Here is an 18023-nt window from a genome sequence, read left to right on the forward strand (position 1 = left end):
TTTGAGATCTGCCTGCGTATTGGAAAATGATACTTCTAATAATCCATAGGAAATTCCAGAAGAAGAAGAAACATTTGTGATGCCTTTTATCTTCCTGTCTATTAAAAAATGGAATCAGTACATAAAATTCAATGGCTAGAGCTGTGGAAAACTGATAGATCTATAGTGTTGAAAATAATTAAATGCTTAGAGAACAAAAACATGAGGAACTAAATTTATTTAATTGGAAGAAGAAATATCAGTAGAAAATTTCATTAAGGTTTTTATGAAGTGTTATTAATGAGATGGTATAAAATAAAAAGCAGTGACCAATCTTTCTAGTCTTAGGGAAATAATAGAAAAAAATAGACTTAAATGAATGATAAACCATAATATCATACATTCAAGAGATATTGAATGCTTTCAAAGCATTTTAATACAGATGATCTTCATGGCAGATGTGTAGCAGAAAATGGGTATTATTAATTTGTTGTTTCAAAGAAAGAAACAGATAGGTAAAAGACCTCTTTGGAATAAAACAGAGGGTTCTTTGCTTCCTCACTTCCCCATTTCCATGGTTCGGCCCTTCAGATGTCCTGTGCTTTCATATTGAATCTGAATGAACCTATAAAGACCTACTGTCTTTTACCCTGTTCTGCCCACCCTGGGCAGTTTTCTATGTTCTAATGATGCATCACTGAATAACATCACTTGTGGTTATCTATGTCCATGCTGATGTACATCTACAGAATCGGCAGGTTGGATTTTGGCATGATTAGTACTTAGCTGTTCTTTATAAGGTTCCCTAATTCTTTAGGCCACTTCTGGTGTGTGAGAGTAGAACCATGTCATTAACATGGGGAACTCAGCTCTGAGGTTAGTGCAATAAGGGTAATAGTAGGTGTGGAGATATATATCTAGTTTACCTAAAAATATCATTAACTTGCTTAGGAATATATAAAACTCAAGTCTCTCAGGTTTTAATGGCCATTAAGTGCTGGTGTAGTCATGAGCTTCATCAATTGTAGTAGATATTGCGGTGTGCTGCCCAGAGACCCCATCAGGACCAAGGAACACAAATCCCAGCTGCTGATGGCTCCCTGTTGAGCCCTTCTCCAGAAATTTCCCCCAGCCAAAGGCAGTCCCTTTCTCAAGTCTACACAACCTCCCTGGGGCAGGGCTCCTTCCAATGAAGGTTGATGTGAGGGATAGGGGAGTGGGTACAAATGCTTGGACCCCTTGACAAAATTCAGGAAACTGTGAAAGTGTCATCATATCTCAAGAGCTCCTATGAGAATCAGTTAATGCCTCTGTTGCAACTGCTTTGCAATTCAATTTCTCCCTCTTCTCAATCCTGCTTCCTCATGGTCTTACCTAATAAACTTCCTGCACACAAATATCCATGACAGAGGTTGTTACTAAGCAAACTGACCTGAGATGTTGTTGGTGGTGGTTGCCATCAAATCAGCTTCAACTTATGGTGACTTTATATATAATGAAACAAAATGTTTCCTGGTCCTGTGCCATCTTTACAATCAGTTGTATGTTTGAGTCCATTGTTGTTGCTATTTTGTGAATCCATCTCATTGGGGGTTTCCTTCGTTTTCACTGACCCTCTGCATTATCAACCACGATGTTCTTTTTTAGCATTGGATCTTTCCTGATGACATGTTCAAAGTAAATAAGCCCAAATCTTGCCATCCTTCTAAGGTGTATTCTTGCTGTATTTCTTCTAAGACTGGTTTATTCATTTCTCTGGCAGTCCACTGTATACTCAATATTCTTTGCCAATACCACAATCTGAATGCATCAATTCTTCTGTCTTACTTTTTTCATCGTCCAGCTTTTGCATTCATATGAGGTGATTGAAAAGATCATGGCTTGGGTCACACCTACCTTAGCCATCAAAGTGACATCTTTGCTTTTAAAACTTTAAAGAGGTCTTTGACCTAAGATACTATTTATTAAGTCTCAGTGACTGAGAACCCACTCTTTTAACTGCAAGAATTGCAATCCATTATAGAGTCTCCCTTTACACATATTTTTAGTAACCCCCAGGACTGTTTATGTATGTGTTTTCAAGTATCAGGCTTGTTATTAGTGATTTCTGTGCCTCGCCAAACCAAGACTTTACTTTTTCCTGTTCTAGCAATTCTACATAGAAGCTACACCAAGTTGGAACTGTTTCTGGCACCTTTTCTGAGGCTTATGTGCTAGAGGAATTGGAGTTTTTCACTCTGATCTTGGGAAATTAAATTCTACTACTACGCCCCAGTGACAGGATGTGTGTTGAGAGTACAACACAAGCAGAAGGATGCTCCTTGGCTCTTTTATTCATTTGGGAGAGGGGAAGGGATTCTGGGACACGGTCGAATTTACCCTAATTCATCGGATATAGTTGGAAATTTCTGCACTCCAAATGGGAGGAGCTTTGGTTAGGTATCTAATCAGCTTCTATGTAAATCAGATGCCATTGGATATAAGGTGGACACGGTAAATTCATGTTTCATGATATTTGATATAGGGCTTTGTCTTGGATCCTCCCCCTTTTTTATCTTTGTCACATTTTGTCTTCGAAGGGAAGGATTTGGGGTTCAGATAGTATTGACAATTAGAATTAGGACAGCTCTTACAAAGTTAGGAGCCCTGGTAGCACAGTGGTTAAAGTCATCAACTGCCAACTGAAAGGTCAGTGGTTTGAAATCACCAGCAGCTCTGCAGGAGAAAGATGTGGCAGTCTGCTTCTGTAGAGATTTACAACCTTGGAAACTCTATGGGGTCGCTGTGAATCAGAATTCACTTGACAGTGGTGAGTTTGTTTTTTTTTTTTTTTTTTTTACCAAGTTAAAAGAAGAAGGAACCAGGACAGAATTCTGTATCAAATGACATAAAATAGGAATTTACTGTGTCTCACTATGACATTAGAATAAATCATCTGAATAAATAATAAAAATCTTCATTCTATATTTATTGAGTTCAAACAGTTTGGCTCTATATCAATACCTGTCTATGGAACCAGGTTTCAAATTAAAAATAATAGTAAATATTTTTAAAAGTCTTAAATTATTCTTAATTGGTCATATACTAGGTGGGACAGAATTCACAGATGTTAAATTGCAATACCATTGATCTCAATATAGCTCTACTTTTTATTCAGTATATCAATGAAGTAGTGGGCAATCTGTTGAGGAGGAAGCTAGCATAAGAAGGATATAATTTTAGAATATTAGGTGGTTGGCTTTTTGTTAAATAGGATGATCTATATTTTTAGTCCCCTCTGTGAGAATTATTCTAAAGGAGTTAATTAATATAAATATGTCAAAGATTGAGGCCTACTACTAAAAATAAGATTTAAAGATTTTTCACAGTAAAATATCTTTCCTGGTAGATGTTTTAAGGCAATAATAAAATATACTGTAACCATGTTTATGGGACCCCTGTGGTACAATGGTTAAAGCACTCACCTACCCAGAGCTCTGTGGGAGAAAAGACCTGGTGATCTGCTTTCATAAAGATTACAGCCTAGGAAACCCTATGGGGCAGCTCTCTACTTTGTCATATAGTGTCGCTATGAATCAGAATCTACTTGATGGCACATAACAAGAACAACTTGGGGTATACAGAATGGAGGGGGTATGAAAATATATGAAATCAAAATCCATATTGCCAAATAACCACTCCCCCACTTAATTAAAAAAAAAACAAAAATCCCTTGATGTTTCCTCATGAATCTTATTTTCAACTTGTTAAATCCCTTTATTAACTGCTCTGTGTGTCAGAGTTCTCTGACCCCACCAATTATTGCTTTTCTGCCCAAATTTCTTTATATTTAATATGTTAAAATTTCTTTAACAATTTAAGTTGTCATTTGCTTCCCGTTACTTTCTTACGTAACTGTCAAAATCTTGTCTGAAAGATAACAGACTACATGCATTTTAGAACTACAGAAAGACAAGGATTTTAGGGATTTGAAGTCCATTTTGTCATACACAGTGCCACCACATAAGAATAATTCGGACTTCCTCAAAAGTCCTTTGTGTCAGTTATCAAAATCTACTGCTAACAACAAAGGATGAAGAAAATCTGAGGTTTTACTTAACATATATTGCTAGCGCTCATAAGATTTTCTTGCTTTTTATTTTGATTTATTGTGATTCTCTCATTTGAAATGTCAGCGTTTGTGATGAAGCCCTAAACATCCTTTCACCTGAACTTTATATTCTTGTCACACCCAATTCTGTACAATTTTCCACATGAGCCACGGTATTATGCCATACCTCCATATCTTTGCAGATCCTCTTCCATCTGCTGTCACCCTGATAAATTCCTCATCCTTTTTCAAGATTCGGTTCTTTTGTCACCCCATGTTATAGATGTACTTGCTAAGTGCTATCTCCTTTTTCCTCAGTAAAGTCTCTATGGTGGCTCTCAGGACCTAAGGTTTCACCATTTTTCTCATCGACCTTCTCATCTCAACACAACAGAAGATGAGGAGTTGTGGACCTGAGTTTTCACTTCTGAAGATTTGTTAATAGCCTTTGCATTTGGACAATTTGTATTGAATCAGACAATTAAGAGCAAACGTGATTACATAGTCAAGCAATCAGTTGAAAGATATTTTCTATATCAAACTGTCTTATAGAGACTGTTGTTGTCTTGTCATCAAGTCAGCTCAGACTGATAGTGACTGTTTACAACAGAATAAAACATTGCCTGCTCCTGTGTTACCGTCACAATTGCCAGCATATTTGAGTCCATCACTACAGCTATTGGGCAATCCATCTCACTGAGGGTCTCCCATGCCCTCATTGGCCCTTTACTTCAGCTAACATGATGTCCTCTTCTAGAATTGATTCCTCCTGAGGATGCGCCCATAGCAAACAAGTTGGACAATGTTCTGTTGTGATCCATATGGTTTTCACTGACTAATTCTCAGAAGTAGATCACTAGGCCTTTTTTCCTAATCTGTCCTAGTCTGGAAGCTCTGCTGAAACCTGTGCACCATGGACAACCCTGCTGGTATTTGAAATACAGGTGGCATGGCTTCCAGCATCATAGAAACTCACAGCCATCATAGTAAGACAAACTGACAGTGGTGTGGTAGAGACTCAGTAAATGTACTGTGTAGACTCAGATTATGATGTCTTTGCTCAGAAAGTTCCATTCTATTTCTGCATCACTAAACATCAAACTGCTACTTAATTTCTTTGTTTTTTAAGATATGTGCAATTTAAAGACAGCTTTGCATACTAGCAGAGGACTCTATCCAATAACCATAAATGATACTGAAATTTCCAACTTCTAGCCCTCTTGCGGTTTTTTAAGGATTTTCTTTAGTTTATATAATGAAGGAAATTTTAATTTCACGGTGGATCTTCACCTTTTAATACCAATAAACTGCACTATAATTTGCTGTCCAGCTAGTATTTAACTGTAAAGTTATATACGGATGAAAGAGTAGGAGTAATGTTTTGATAGATAGATAGCTGCTGTCCAGTTGGCTCTGATTCTTGGCGACCTTATATACAACAGAACAAGACATTGCCCAGTTTTGCATCAATGTCACAAATGCTAGCATGTTCGAGTCCATCGCTGCAGTTATTGTGCCAATCCATCTCACTGAGGGTCTCCCTTGCCCACGCTGGCCCTCTACTTCACCAAACATGATGTCCTCCTCTAGCTGCTGATCCCTCCTGACAACATGTCCAAAACAAGCAAGCTGTACACTATTCTGCTATGATCCATAAGGTTTTAATTAGCTAAATTTCTGAAGTAGATTGCCAAGCCTTTCTTCCTAATCTATTTTAATCTGGAAGTTCCACTGAAACCTGTCTGTCATGGGTGATCCTGCTGGTGTTTGAAATACCAGTGACATAGCTTCCAGCATCACAGCAACATGCAAGCCACCACAATGCAATCAAGTTTAGATCTATGTATTTCTATAATGTCAATGCAATAAAGTACTACACTGTGTTTCCCAGTTTGATCCCTAGTTTTTCTACATTTCCTGTAAAAAATACCAGATGGAGGAATTGATGGGGTAGCTACAGAAATTTATATTGAAGTGATGAAGTTTGACCTTTTTAAGATGAAAAGCTTGCCAAACTATTCATATTGACATGGCAGCATTTTATGAATAAATCTAATATCTTATAGATTTAGCACAGTTCAAAAGTCACCATCTGTTTCAAGAAGTGAAAGTTCTCACTATTATATAGTTTCTTGGCTCTAAGACTAAAGACATGCAATTCAGAGCTTATATAATATTAACTATTAGGAAAGTATGAAAAACTTTTTTATATTTTAGAAAACCAGAAATAAAGGACATTTTAAGTCATTCTCATAATTATAGTTGTCAATATATTACAGATATTCTTTCTTCTTATTTGACTTTGGAGGGTTTCCTGCTCTCTTTCTGTATAAAGAGCTACAGGCCAAACCACCTGGGGCAGCAAGTTGTAATGTAGAGAACATACATGGGAAAATGGCAAAGCACTGGAATCTGATGTTGATCCTACTTATCTGAAAGGCTTTTGAAAAATTGAATATAGGTATTATAAGAAGTTATTTGTTTCTTTCTTGCTTTTCTTTAAAGCTGTTTTTGTATTTTCTAGTAAGTTTTTTCATTTGATATAACCAAAATCAGTTCTACTCGGAACCCTTTTTTCTTCTTTTTTTGCAGGGTTAATGCAAATTTTGTATTATAATAAGCTTTGTCATTTACTTTCTTAATCAAATAATTATAGGAAATGAGTTATGTAAAACAAATAGGAAATAATGTCTCTCTCTCTATAGTTGTGGTTGTTAGTTTCTGTCAAGTCAAATCCGACTCATAGCAACCCATGCATATAGAGTAGAACTGCTCCATAGAATTTTCAAGGTTGTGACTTTTCAGAGGCAGATTACCAGGCCTGCCTTCTGAGGTACCTCCGGGTTGGTTCAAAATATCAACCTTCTGGCTAATAGTCAAGCGCTTAACCATTTTTACTACCCAGGGACTCCAATATATGTGCGCGTGTGTGTAATGAGGGTTTTTCTTCCCATTTTAAAAAAAAATATTTTTTTGTTGTTGTTGAGAATATACATAGCAGAAACATACACCAACACAACAATTTCTATATGTACAATTCCATGACATTGATTACATTCTTCAGGTTGAGCAACCATTCTCACCATCCATTTTAGAGTTGTTCCTCTCTCATTAACATAAACTCACTGCCCCCTAACATTCCTATCTAATCTTTCAAGCTGATGTTGTCAATTTGGTCCCATATAGATAGCTCTTAAAAGAGCCTAATGCTCAAGGCAGACATTTTTTACTAGTTAAGTTAAACTATTATTTGATTTTAAGAAGACTTCAGGGCTGTAATGAGGTTTTTTTCTTTTTTTAATTGTGCTTTAAGTGAAATTTTACAAATCAAGTCAGTCTCTCATACAAATTCTTACACACACTTTGCAATGTACCCCTAGCTGCTCTCCACCTGATGAGACAGCATACTCTTCCTCTCCACCCTGTATTCCTCGTGTTCATTCAACCAGCTCCTGTTCTGCTCTGCCCTCTCATCTCACCTCCAGACAGGAGCCGCCCACATAGTCTATAAGAAGGTTTTTATCTCATAGAAAGTAATAAGATCAATAAAAAACCAAAACAAACAAAAAAATCAAACTGGCTGCCGTGGAGTCGATTTCGACTCATAGCAACCCTATAGGACAGAGTGGAACATCCCCATAGAGTTTCCAAGGCTGTAAATCTTTACAGAAGCAGACTGCCATATCTTTCTTCCATGAAGTAGCGGGTTCCATCTGCCGACTATTCAGTTAGCAGCTGAGCTCTTTAACCATTGTGCAACCAGGGCTTCTCCAAAATAAAATCAGTAGAAGGTAAAAAGCAGTCCATTTTCAAAATCCTATAGCAGTTTTTGTTTTCTGGACCAAAGATAAAAATGCTTGCAATGTTTTTCCCAATGTATATTTGGGATTTAGCAAGTACTAGGGTTTTTTTTTTAGGGGTATTGCTACCCACACTTCTCCAGCCTCTGTTCAATTGGTCTTAAACCATTCTGTTACACTGTCCTACTGCTAAAAAGTAGCTAATGGGGGAAATGGTGGTTCTGGCAATTATGCAATTTTAGGCCAACATCAACTTGGCTTTGGCTAGCCTAAGAATCCGTAACTAAAATGAATTGCTAGATATTAAAGTGTGCCTTAGAGGGACTTGGATAGCTTTATACCCTTGAATAAATCTTTGAGATTTATATCATGTGTATGGATTGGTAGACTCTAGAGAAGGTGGAATAGGATATGTAGCTCTAACACATGCAGATAACATAGTAAATCATCTAAAGAAAAGGACACAGATCTCCTTTAGGGGACAAAATACCAGGTAAAGAGTGAGTTTTTGCGTAGGACAGACACAAAAGGTGCCAGAAAACTTTAAACTTCAGAAACTTTAAAAAGTATATATATAGTAAGACAATTTTTCTGAACTTCCCCAAAAGAGAATGACCCTTGTGAAAACCAATAGCTCTTTCTATGTGATCCCTTTCAAAATTTGTTGAAATGAAAGACAAACTGTGCATGAGTATGAATTACAATGTATCTGTAGAACTGTGATCTCTGCTCCATTTCATTTAACAAGAACTTCTGTCTTGATACTGAATTGAACTTAATCACCACAAGTGGCTTATTCAAGTTTGTTCTACTTCTACCATCTACCCAACAGATACAATGCAGATTGAGTAGGAGGAAATACTGACATGTTTATTCTTAATGATTAATAACAAAATAAAAAATAGAGCCATTGTTTACATGTTGATCTTAGAGCTCTTTCCATTATTTTCTGAAAATAAGTTCTTATCAATCATGTCATGCATATTTTAGTGTCAAGAACCACTTAGACATGGATGACATTTCATCAATATTCATATAACTCATATAATTAAAAAGGAACCTAATTCACATGCTTTTTTGGGAGGAATTCATCCTGAATTTGGGTAGAGAGATTTCTGTTAGTGAGAATTAGCATAGCTAAGGAGACCTGTACAAAAAGATCCTTTTAATTGTAAATTATGCCCAGTTAAGCATGAGAGCTAAGAGGATATTGCATGAGACAGAGTGAGAAGGTGGCATAAACAACTGGATAGAGTAGGATAAAACAAAAGACAGTCATAGATCAAGGTACCTCCACAAAGATAGGAATCTGAAGTGTTAATGAGTATATTGTATCTTTCTCCCACGACGTGACTGGTGGGTTCCAACCACTGACTTTTTGGTTAGCAGCTGAGCTCTTTAACCATTGAACCACTAGGGCTTCTCCAAAATAAAATCAATAGAAGTAAAAAGCAGTCCATTTTCAAAATCCTATAGCAGTTTTGTTTGGTTTGTTTTCTGGACCAAAGATAAAAATGCTTGTAATGTTTTTCCCCTGATGTATATTTGAGATTTAGCAAGTACTGGGGTTATTGCGGAAACCCCGGTGGAGCACTTGTTAAGTGATACAGCTGCTAACCATGAGGTTGGCAGTTCAAATCCACCAGGCACTCCTTGGAAACTCTATGGGGCAGTTCTACTCTGTCCTATAGGGTTGCTATGAGTCAGAAGTGACTCGACGGCAGTGGGTTTTTTTTGGTTTTGGGGTTATTGCTGCCCACACTTTTCCAGCCTCTGTACAATTGGTCTTAAACCATCCCTTCCCTTACACTGACCTGCATTCCTCTTAAATTTTGTTTCCTCACTTCTCTCTACTTACAACTTTACCTCTCTTCATACTTCAAAGTAAAATTTCTTGAAAGAGTTGTCTCTATATTTACTATCCCAATTTTCTCATATACTATTCGTTTTCCCATAAACTCCAATCTGGCTTCTGACTGTATTCCCAACATTGAAGTCTCCAGTTCATGGAATCATGTGGATAGTCCAATGCACTATCAGAGGAGTTTGATAAACCTTTCATTGCCTTCCCCAAATTCTACTTTGTCTCCTACTTTGCTGGTTACACTTTCTCAGACTCTTTTACAGTTTCATCTTCCTTTACTTAGTCATTAAATGTTAAGTCCTCAAGATGGAGTTCTATGCAGCTTTTCTTCTCACTCTGTACTCTCATCTATGCCCACGGTTTTAATTATCGTATGCACGCTGATGATTCAGAAATTTATATTTCCCATCGAGACTTCTCCTTTGAGCTCTAGAGCCACATATTCAATTTGAAAACTCCAATTGGATGTTTCAAAGGCACCTTACTCTTAGCATGCTTAACCCTGAACTCATGACCTTCCCCATCAAACCTGCTCTTCTTGCATTGTTTGCTATCTTACTGGATGATAACATCTCCTATCCAGTTGCACACGTCAGGAAATGAGTAGTTATTTTTGACATCTCTTTCTTCCTGATTCTGGTATTCAATCAGCCATAAGTCATATCCATTTTACTTCCTAATTATGTCTTAAAGTTTTCAATTTCTCTTTGACACCATTCTAATCCAAGCCACAATTATCTCTTAGTTGGACTACTATAATAACCATGTAACTGGCCCTTCTCAATTCATTATTTAGCATGGCTATTAGAGCCAACAGCATTTGCCAATTGCTGACCTTTCAAGTTTTGTCTTCCAATACTAACCCACCCTCCTTTGCTTCTCTGTTTTACCTACACTGATCTTTTTGATACTTGAATATGTTATGGTCCTTCCATTAAAGGGTCTTCACATGTTCTCTCTGCCTGGAATACATGCCCACTCCTTTGCCTATTTTTTTACCAAGCTTACTTTAACCATATTTTCACACAATTAACGCATGCCTTCTATGTTTGTTTCCCAGCCATGTCCTCCTCCTGCAAGGCATCCTTATCAGTGCCACCATGCCATTGTTCTTCCACATGATGCTGTAAAAAAATTAGCATAGTGTGCTTACAAAAATACCTCACGGGGAGGATGCATCTGGCACACATTATTTGTGTAAAAATATATTACTCCTTTTTTTTTCAGAGAACTTCCCTGGTCTTGCTAGCCTTGGCCAGGCTACTTTTTGACTTTTTCTTCCTGCGTTGTTTATTTATTTATTTTTAGTTTCAAACACACTTCAAATTTAATTATTCCTTCAGTAGTGTGAGTATTTTTCAATCTTCCTCGTTAAACTTTAAACATATAAGAGTTCAGATTTTGTCTGTTTTGGTTTGTCTTAGTTATCTTATTTGTCTGTCTTATTTTCTTAGTTATCTAGTACTGCTATAACAGAAATACCACAAGTGGGTGGCTTTAACGAACAGAAATATGTTTTCTCACAGTTTAGGGGGCTAGAAATCTGAAATCAGGGCATTGGTTCTAAAGGAAGGCTTTCTTTCTCTTGGCTCTATGGAAAGATTCTTGTTCCTTGGTTTCTTGGTGATCTTCATATGGCATGGTAAGTATCTTCTTCCATTTCTGCTTGCTTCTCAGCCTGCTTTTTTATATCTCAAAAAAGATTGGTTTAAGACGCACCCTACACTAATATTGCCTCCTTAACATTCCCAAATCGGATAATAACCACAGGCATGGGGTTAGGATTTAATTCAATTCATAGCACCACTGAATTCCAGGAGCTTAGTATAGTGCCACAAATAAGAACCATTTGTTAAATTAATAAATGAAATTAAATGCAGAATAAAAAATAGAAGAAACACAAAGAGAAATGAGGATCATGCATTTTAAGACATACTGAGAGCGTTTAGCAGGTAGGCACTCAAAATCTTTTTAAATTATGTTTTGCCTAATTAAAAACATATAGTCTTAAGGTATGTCTTTTATGCAAGCTATATTGCCTATAAGACAAAGCAGAGTTGTGTCTTTGCATCAGTAGAAAATCTCTTTTTTCACTGTCCAAACTTTGGATAAAATTAATCCAAAATTTGGAAAGCCCTTTTTTTTCAGTCTTACTGGAAGTGTCAATATTTTTTTTTATGGGATGCTCTCAACATGAGGCTACCTATGGATGTGAGTGGTTTGTCTGAGGATGGCCTAATCAGATTATCATTAATTACTTAAAAAAAAACCAAAAAATCAAATCATTCCTTAAAAAAATAGAAATTCCCCATAATAGAAATTACTTCATATACAATCAAATGTGCCATTCATTGTTTGTATAAAATGATGATATGAGAAAAACCTTATCAAGAAACAATGTCTTTTAAATCAGTTCCTAAGTTACTCAACTTTGACTCTGGCCCCTTCTTGTGATCAACAGCAAACACTGTAGGACAGATGATTGAAATAGAAGTTAAGTCCATTGCTCTGGAAGAGCTTATTTTGTCTATGCAGAGCTCAAAGTTCCAAAAGGGTATTGTCTAACTTACAAACAATAATTTATTACCTTAGGGTAATTTCTTTTCCTTCTTCTTACAACTAACTGAATTGCCCAACCCAGATACCCTCATTTCTTCAGATGTTTACTGAACATTTCTTTTCTGTCAGATGCCCTCCTAAGTGTATTAAAAATGAATAAGATATAGTCCCTGACTGTAAAGAGTTTATATTTTCATACTGGTGTCAATTTTCTTGATTCTGTTTTCAAACTGATGCATACCCTGTGCAAGCTTATTTGATTTAATATAACCTTCATAGGTTAGCCAAGATTCCTGCTGATCAGACTAACTTATCTAATTGTCATCTAACACACACATCCAGTCACAAAATGCTATTTTCCATTAGCATAGAGTAACTTTGGAGACTGTCATCAGTATATTGCTATACTGACAAAGAATTTTCAATTCTTGGCTGCTACATGTAAATTTTGTTCAGTAATGCCCTTGAGATGTGACCATCATATTTAGCCAATTCTCTGGTCTGAGATTTCTTAATTCTGAAGCATGAACTGATTTCAAGACTGCTTTCCAAAAATTTATATGTACAGACATCTCAATTTAATATTCAATTGGTTTTTCTTTTCTCCTGGCTTTTTCTTTTTCTGTGGAAAAGTCAACAATTCTTTTCAATTCCTTTTCACTCAGTAGGTATTTTGTTGAGCAAACTAGGTCTTAATTTCACCTGAGCCACCTGAGTCTTCACACTAATCTATTTGCTTGCTCCATGATATTTTTAAGTAAACGAATTTAATTTGTGTAAAATTTGATCACCACCAGATGGTATCAAATTACACCTTAGTTCAACTTGTAGTTTATACCACCAAAATGAAAAAAAAAAAAAAAAAAAGAGTTGGCAAAACAATTTTCAGATGAATTTGTCCCATTTATGGATGACTTATAAAACTTAAAAATAAGGTCTCTCACAACAGTTCAAATAACTACCGTGGGGTACTTACTGTATTGTGATGGGGATGAATACACTTGTGTTAATGCTGTAATTGGCGGAAAGTGTCAAGATATTTTGAGAACTTCCACATCCATATTTAATTGTGGGCCTTCCTTCCACAAGAAATAAATGAAGAAACTGTTTTCCAAAATTCTTCTCACTACCTTCAAGAAGAAATAATAGATTAAAATTAATGATTAATATATATTTAAATTTAATTCAATGACAATTATTCATTCACTAAACACAAACTTTGCTTTTAAGGAATAATAGTTTGGTGCGATGGTAGGAGTATTACTTGAGAATTATTTAATGTAACTACTGTATTAGAGATAGACATTATTTTCCATTGGCTGAGACTAGCATGTTATTCACATGGTATTAACTTGACATAGGTTTAAATTCTGGCCCTGCTTCCTAATAGCTTGATGACTTTAAATATTTTGAGCCTTAGTTTCCTTACATGTTAAAATGAAATAATGAAAACAACTATCTACTAGAACTACTGTGACAAAGAAAATAGTAAGTGAAAAGTATCTGACACATACTGAATAACTTGCATTTATTATTATTCTGAATCCAATTTATAAATTTGATTTCCTATGAATTCTTATTGCTTAATTTTTTTTCATATTTTAATTACAAGGTAATATGTGTCATAAAAATTAAAACTGTAGATAAATATTTAAGAAAGACAGAAAAATTGCCCTTCCCCCAAGCCCATCCTCCATCTTACTCTGAGGCATACATTTTTATCTATCATCTATCTATCCATAATGGAAACTCTGGTGGTGAAGTGGTTAAGTGCTAAGGCTGCTAACCAAAAGGTTGGCAGTTCAAACCTACCAGGCGCTCCTTGGAAACTCTATGGGGAAGGTCTAGCCTGTCCTAGAGTCGCTATGAGTCGGAATCGACTTGATGGCAATTTTTTTTTTTTTTAATCTATCCACACATGCATATTTATATATACCCTTGATTTTATGTTTAAAAGTGAGATCAGGCTATAAATAGCTTTATACAACTTTCTCTTTTCATTTAACAAAAAAATTTTCAACATCTCTCCAAGTGAGTAGACAAATCTCTATTTTTTAAAACTTTCTTAATCGAAGTGCAATTTATAAAAACATACACAAATTTTAAGCATATATCTCAACGAATTATCACAAAGTGGACCCACACACATAAACTCTACCCAAGTTAAGAAAATGAGTATTACTTGCATTGTCAGAAGTCCTAACAATCACTACCCCTTCCTGCCCCCCACCAAAACTAGCCACTATTCTGATGTTTTAATAGCAAGGATTAGTTTTGCTGGATTTTAATACTCACATGAGTGGAATCAGAATGTAAGTATTCTTTTACGTCTACTTCATTTTTTTCCATATTATGTTTGTGAGATCCCATTTAAACTGCAGCACATTCATTTTCATTGCTTTATAGTATTCCTGGAAACCCTGGTGGCATAGTGGCTAAGTGCTACAGCTGCCAACCAAGAGGTTGGCAGTTCAAATCCGCCAGGCGCTCTTGGAAACTCTGTGGGGCAGTTCTACTCCATCCTATAGGGTCGCTATGAGTTGGAATCGACTGGATGACAGTGGGTTTGGTTTGGGTTTTTTATAGTCTTCTATTTAAGGAATATACACAATTCAATGAGCCTTTCTTCTGTATTTGGACATTTTTCCTGCTTTTACCTTTTACGAATAATGCTGTTGTCACAGTCTTGCATGTTTGACAAACACCTAGGAGCTGTTGATCCTTTATAGAGAATACATGTGTTTTACCTTAGTAGCTTTTGCCTGTTTTCCAAAATGGTTGCTTCATTTAACTCCTTACCAGCCGTGAATGAGAGTTCTAGCTGATCCATATTCTCCTAATACTTGGTATTCCCATCTTTTACATTTTAACTATTCTGTGCTCATTATTATGTTAATTTTATTTCCCTGATTATTAGTGAATTTGAGTATATTCTTATGTTTATTGGCCATTTGGATATCCTCTTTTGTGAAGTGTCAGTGTTTCTTGCTCATATTTCTATTCAGTTGTCTGTTTTTTTCTCATTGATTTTACACACACACGTATACATACATATATGATAAAATATTTTTCCAACTATAAATATTGCAAAGACCTTTTCCCATTCATTCTATAGTTTGCCTTGTTAATCTCTTAAAGGTGAGTCCTGATAAACATATGTGTTTAATTTTAGTGTAGGTCAGTTTATCTATCTATTCCTACATGGTATGGTTAACACTATTTGTGTCCTGTTTAAGAAATCTTTCCCTGCCCCAGGTCATGAAGTTATTCTTCTATATTATCTTCTGTAATCTTTACCTAATATCTACACTCTACCTAGAATGATTTTTGTACATCATGTGAAGCAGGGAGTTGTAGTAGGCTGAATAATGGACACCAAAGATACTTACACTGTTCCTGTGAATGTTACCTTAAACGGGAAAAGAAACTTTGCAGATGTGATTAGGTTAAGGATCATTAGATGGAAAGACTATATTGGATTATCTGGGTGGGCCCTAAATGTAACCTCAAGTGTCCTTTTAAGAGGAAAGCAGAGGAAAATTTGGCAACAGTAACAGAGATTGGAGTGATGCAGCTGTAAGCCAAGGAACATTGGCAGCCACCAAAAGCTGGAAAAGGCAAAGGATGGATTCTCCTTTGGTGCCTCTAGAAGGAAACACATATTAATTTTATATAACTTAAAAAAATTATCCTTTAACATTGGAAAATAAGCTAATTCCAATTTTTGAAGCCATGATAGATATCAGGAGAAATGATTCACATTATATCAGACCAAACAAAACCAAAACTAGCTTCAAAAGTGGAATATTTATATAGAATACAATCTGAATGCCGTATCCTGGAGTTCTGCAGCATAGCAATCCTCGTCGGACAGAGCTGCTCACGTTGCGCATGATCAAGATGGGGAGGGAATAAAGGGGAAGGAAAGATTCAACACTCATATTGATCCCATGAAGGACAGATGGGATGGGGACATAATCCAGGCTATAGAAGCAGATTCTCCATAAGCCCTTCAGACAATAGAATTTATAGAGAATGTAAATTCAGTAAGAGAGAAACCAAAGTGAAATATCATTCAAAATAGACTAAAAAAACTTTGCAGAGTTAAGGAAACAAATTGGACTAAACAACAGTTTTAAAGATTTAGTAATAATAAATTAGACATCACAAGGAGCATAATAAATAGAGTTGAAATCATTCTCTTGAGAGTCTTCTAAGTGTCCTATGCTAGGGCTCATTCAGCCCATTCAGGTTTTAATTAGATTTCTGAGGACTTCAGCTATAACCCACCGCCGTGGAGTCGATTCCAACTCATAGCGACCCTATAGGACAGAGAAGAACTGCCCCATAGAGTTCACAAGGAGCACCTGGCAGATTTGAACTGCTGACCTCTTAGTTAGCAGCCGTAGCACTTAACCACTATGCCACCAGGGTTTCCATTTCATCTATACAACACCTCAAATTATCCCAGTGCCTGGGCTAATCCCGATTGGCTTTTTCTGCCTCTCCTGAGATCCATTAATAGTTATTAGGGGCTTCTCTGCTCCTTAGTGTCATCATCATCATATATGGTTGCTATGAGTTGGAATTGACTTGACAGCAAAGGAGTTTTTACTGTTTAGTGTTTTCCCTTATTTTTGCCGTGGCTTCCTACTCAATTTTAGTCTGTTTTTTCTCCAGATTTGAGAGTATAACTAAGAACTTTCAGTATTATCTTTGATTTCTTCCTTCAGTACTACTGGTAGTGGGTGAGAGAGAATGGGAGGATCTTGTGTTTTCTCTCCCTGAATCCATAAAAGGTTACAGCATATGGCTGGTTGTACTTCTTGAATTGTTTGTTTTCTCGTCCATCCTTTAGGGGCTGGGAGGGGGTGGTTCATTTTGTTATTCACTGAAGGACAGTCTATTATCCCAGTCCATTCCAACATTTTTACTCAGAAGTTTTCTACTACTTAATATTTTTTTATAAATTGCTTTGTATTACCATTTCAGAGTCATATTTTTGAGATAAGACTTGGAAATACGATACATGGAACAGGGTAGAACAGAGCTGAACATTTAGGTCAAGCTGTTGTGCCATATGTACAAAATTTGTTTTTGGAGCTTCAAAAACTTAATTTTAAAGATTGATTATACACATTTAACAAGATGTTTATGGTACCATGAAAGAATGAGTTATTTTTAAAGGAAACTCAGCCACTAAAATCAATGACGCAGATAAACAGTCTTAACCAAGTTTACTAACACCCCGTTAAAAACAGTAGCTACCTGATCAAACAGTATGAGACTGATTTAATAAAGGCAATGGGAATGAAACTCCAAATGAACAATTAAGCTCAGTTATCTCTGTATTCTGCTATATATTAACAGATTTTGATTCATCAGGTATATTTATTCTAGTAAGAAACAATTTCTTGTTTTATATAATAACACTTTTAAAAGAATTCAAAATGCTCTGCTAATAACATGTGATGGTAGGTGGAGAAATGGAAGACAAGAGACTACTGATGTGTCTACATGATGCAACAGTAAATTAGTCATTTCAGGGGATATAAATCAGATTGTTTGATTAATTGACTTTTCCCCTTTAAATTCATTAATCTTGTATCACATAAACCTAGACTCTCTAATTAGAGAAAAGCTATGAACAAAAACTCAGGATGAGTTCTTGGGTTTTCACAAATAGAACAAAAGACATTATACTTTAAAACACAGTTATGAATGAAAATGA

The 18023-nt window shown here is 35.9% G+C and overlaps 1 protein-coding gene across 1 annotated transcript in view; it reads right to left on the minus strand.

Moving 5' to 3' along the window:
- The window catches only part of EYS (eyes shut homolog), a 1933311-nt gene that overhangs the window by 370163 nt on the left and 1545125 nt on the right, over nucleotides 1-18023 (minus strand). The window contains 1 exon segment of the mRNA XM_049873718.1: nucleotides 13269-13422. Within this exon segment, the coding sequence (XP_049729675.1) occupies nucleotides 13269-13422 (154 nt within the window).

The sequence above is a fragment of the Elephas maximus genome, chromosome 1 (assembly GCF_024166365.1).
Source record: "Elephas maximus indicus isolate mEleMax1 chromosome 1, mEleMax1 primary haplotype, whole genome shotgun sequence".
Taxonomy (NCBI): Eukaryota; Metazoa; Chordata; class Mammalia; order Proboscidea; family Elephantidae; genus Elephas; species Elephas maximus.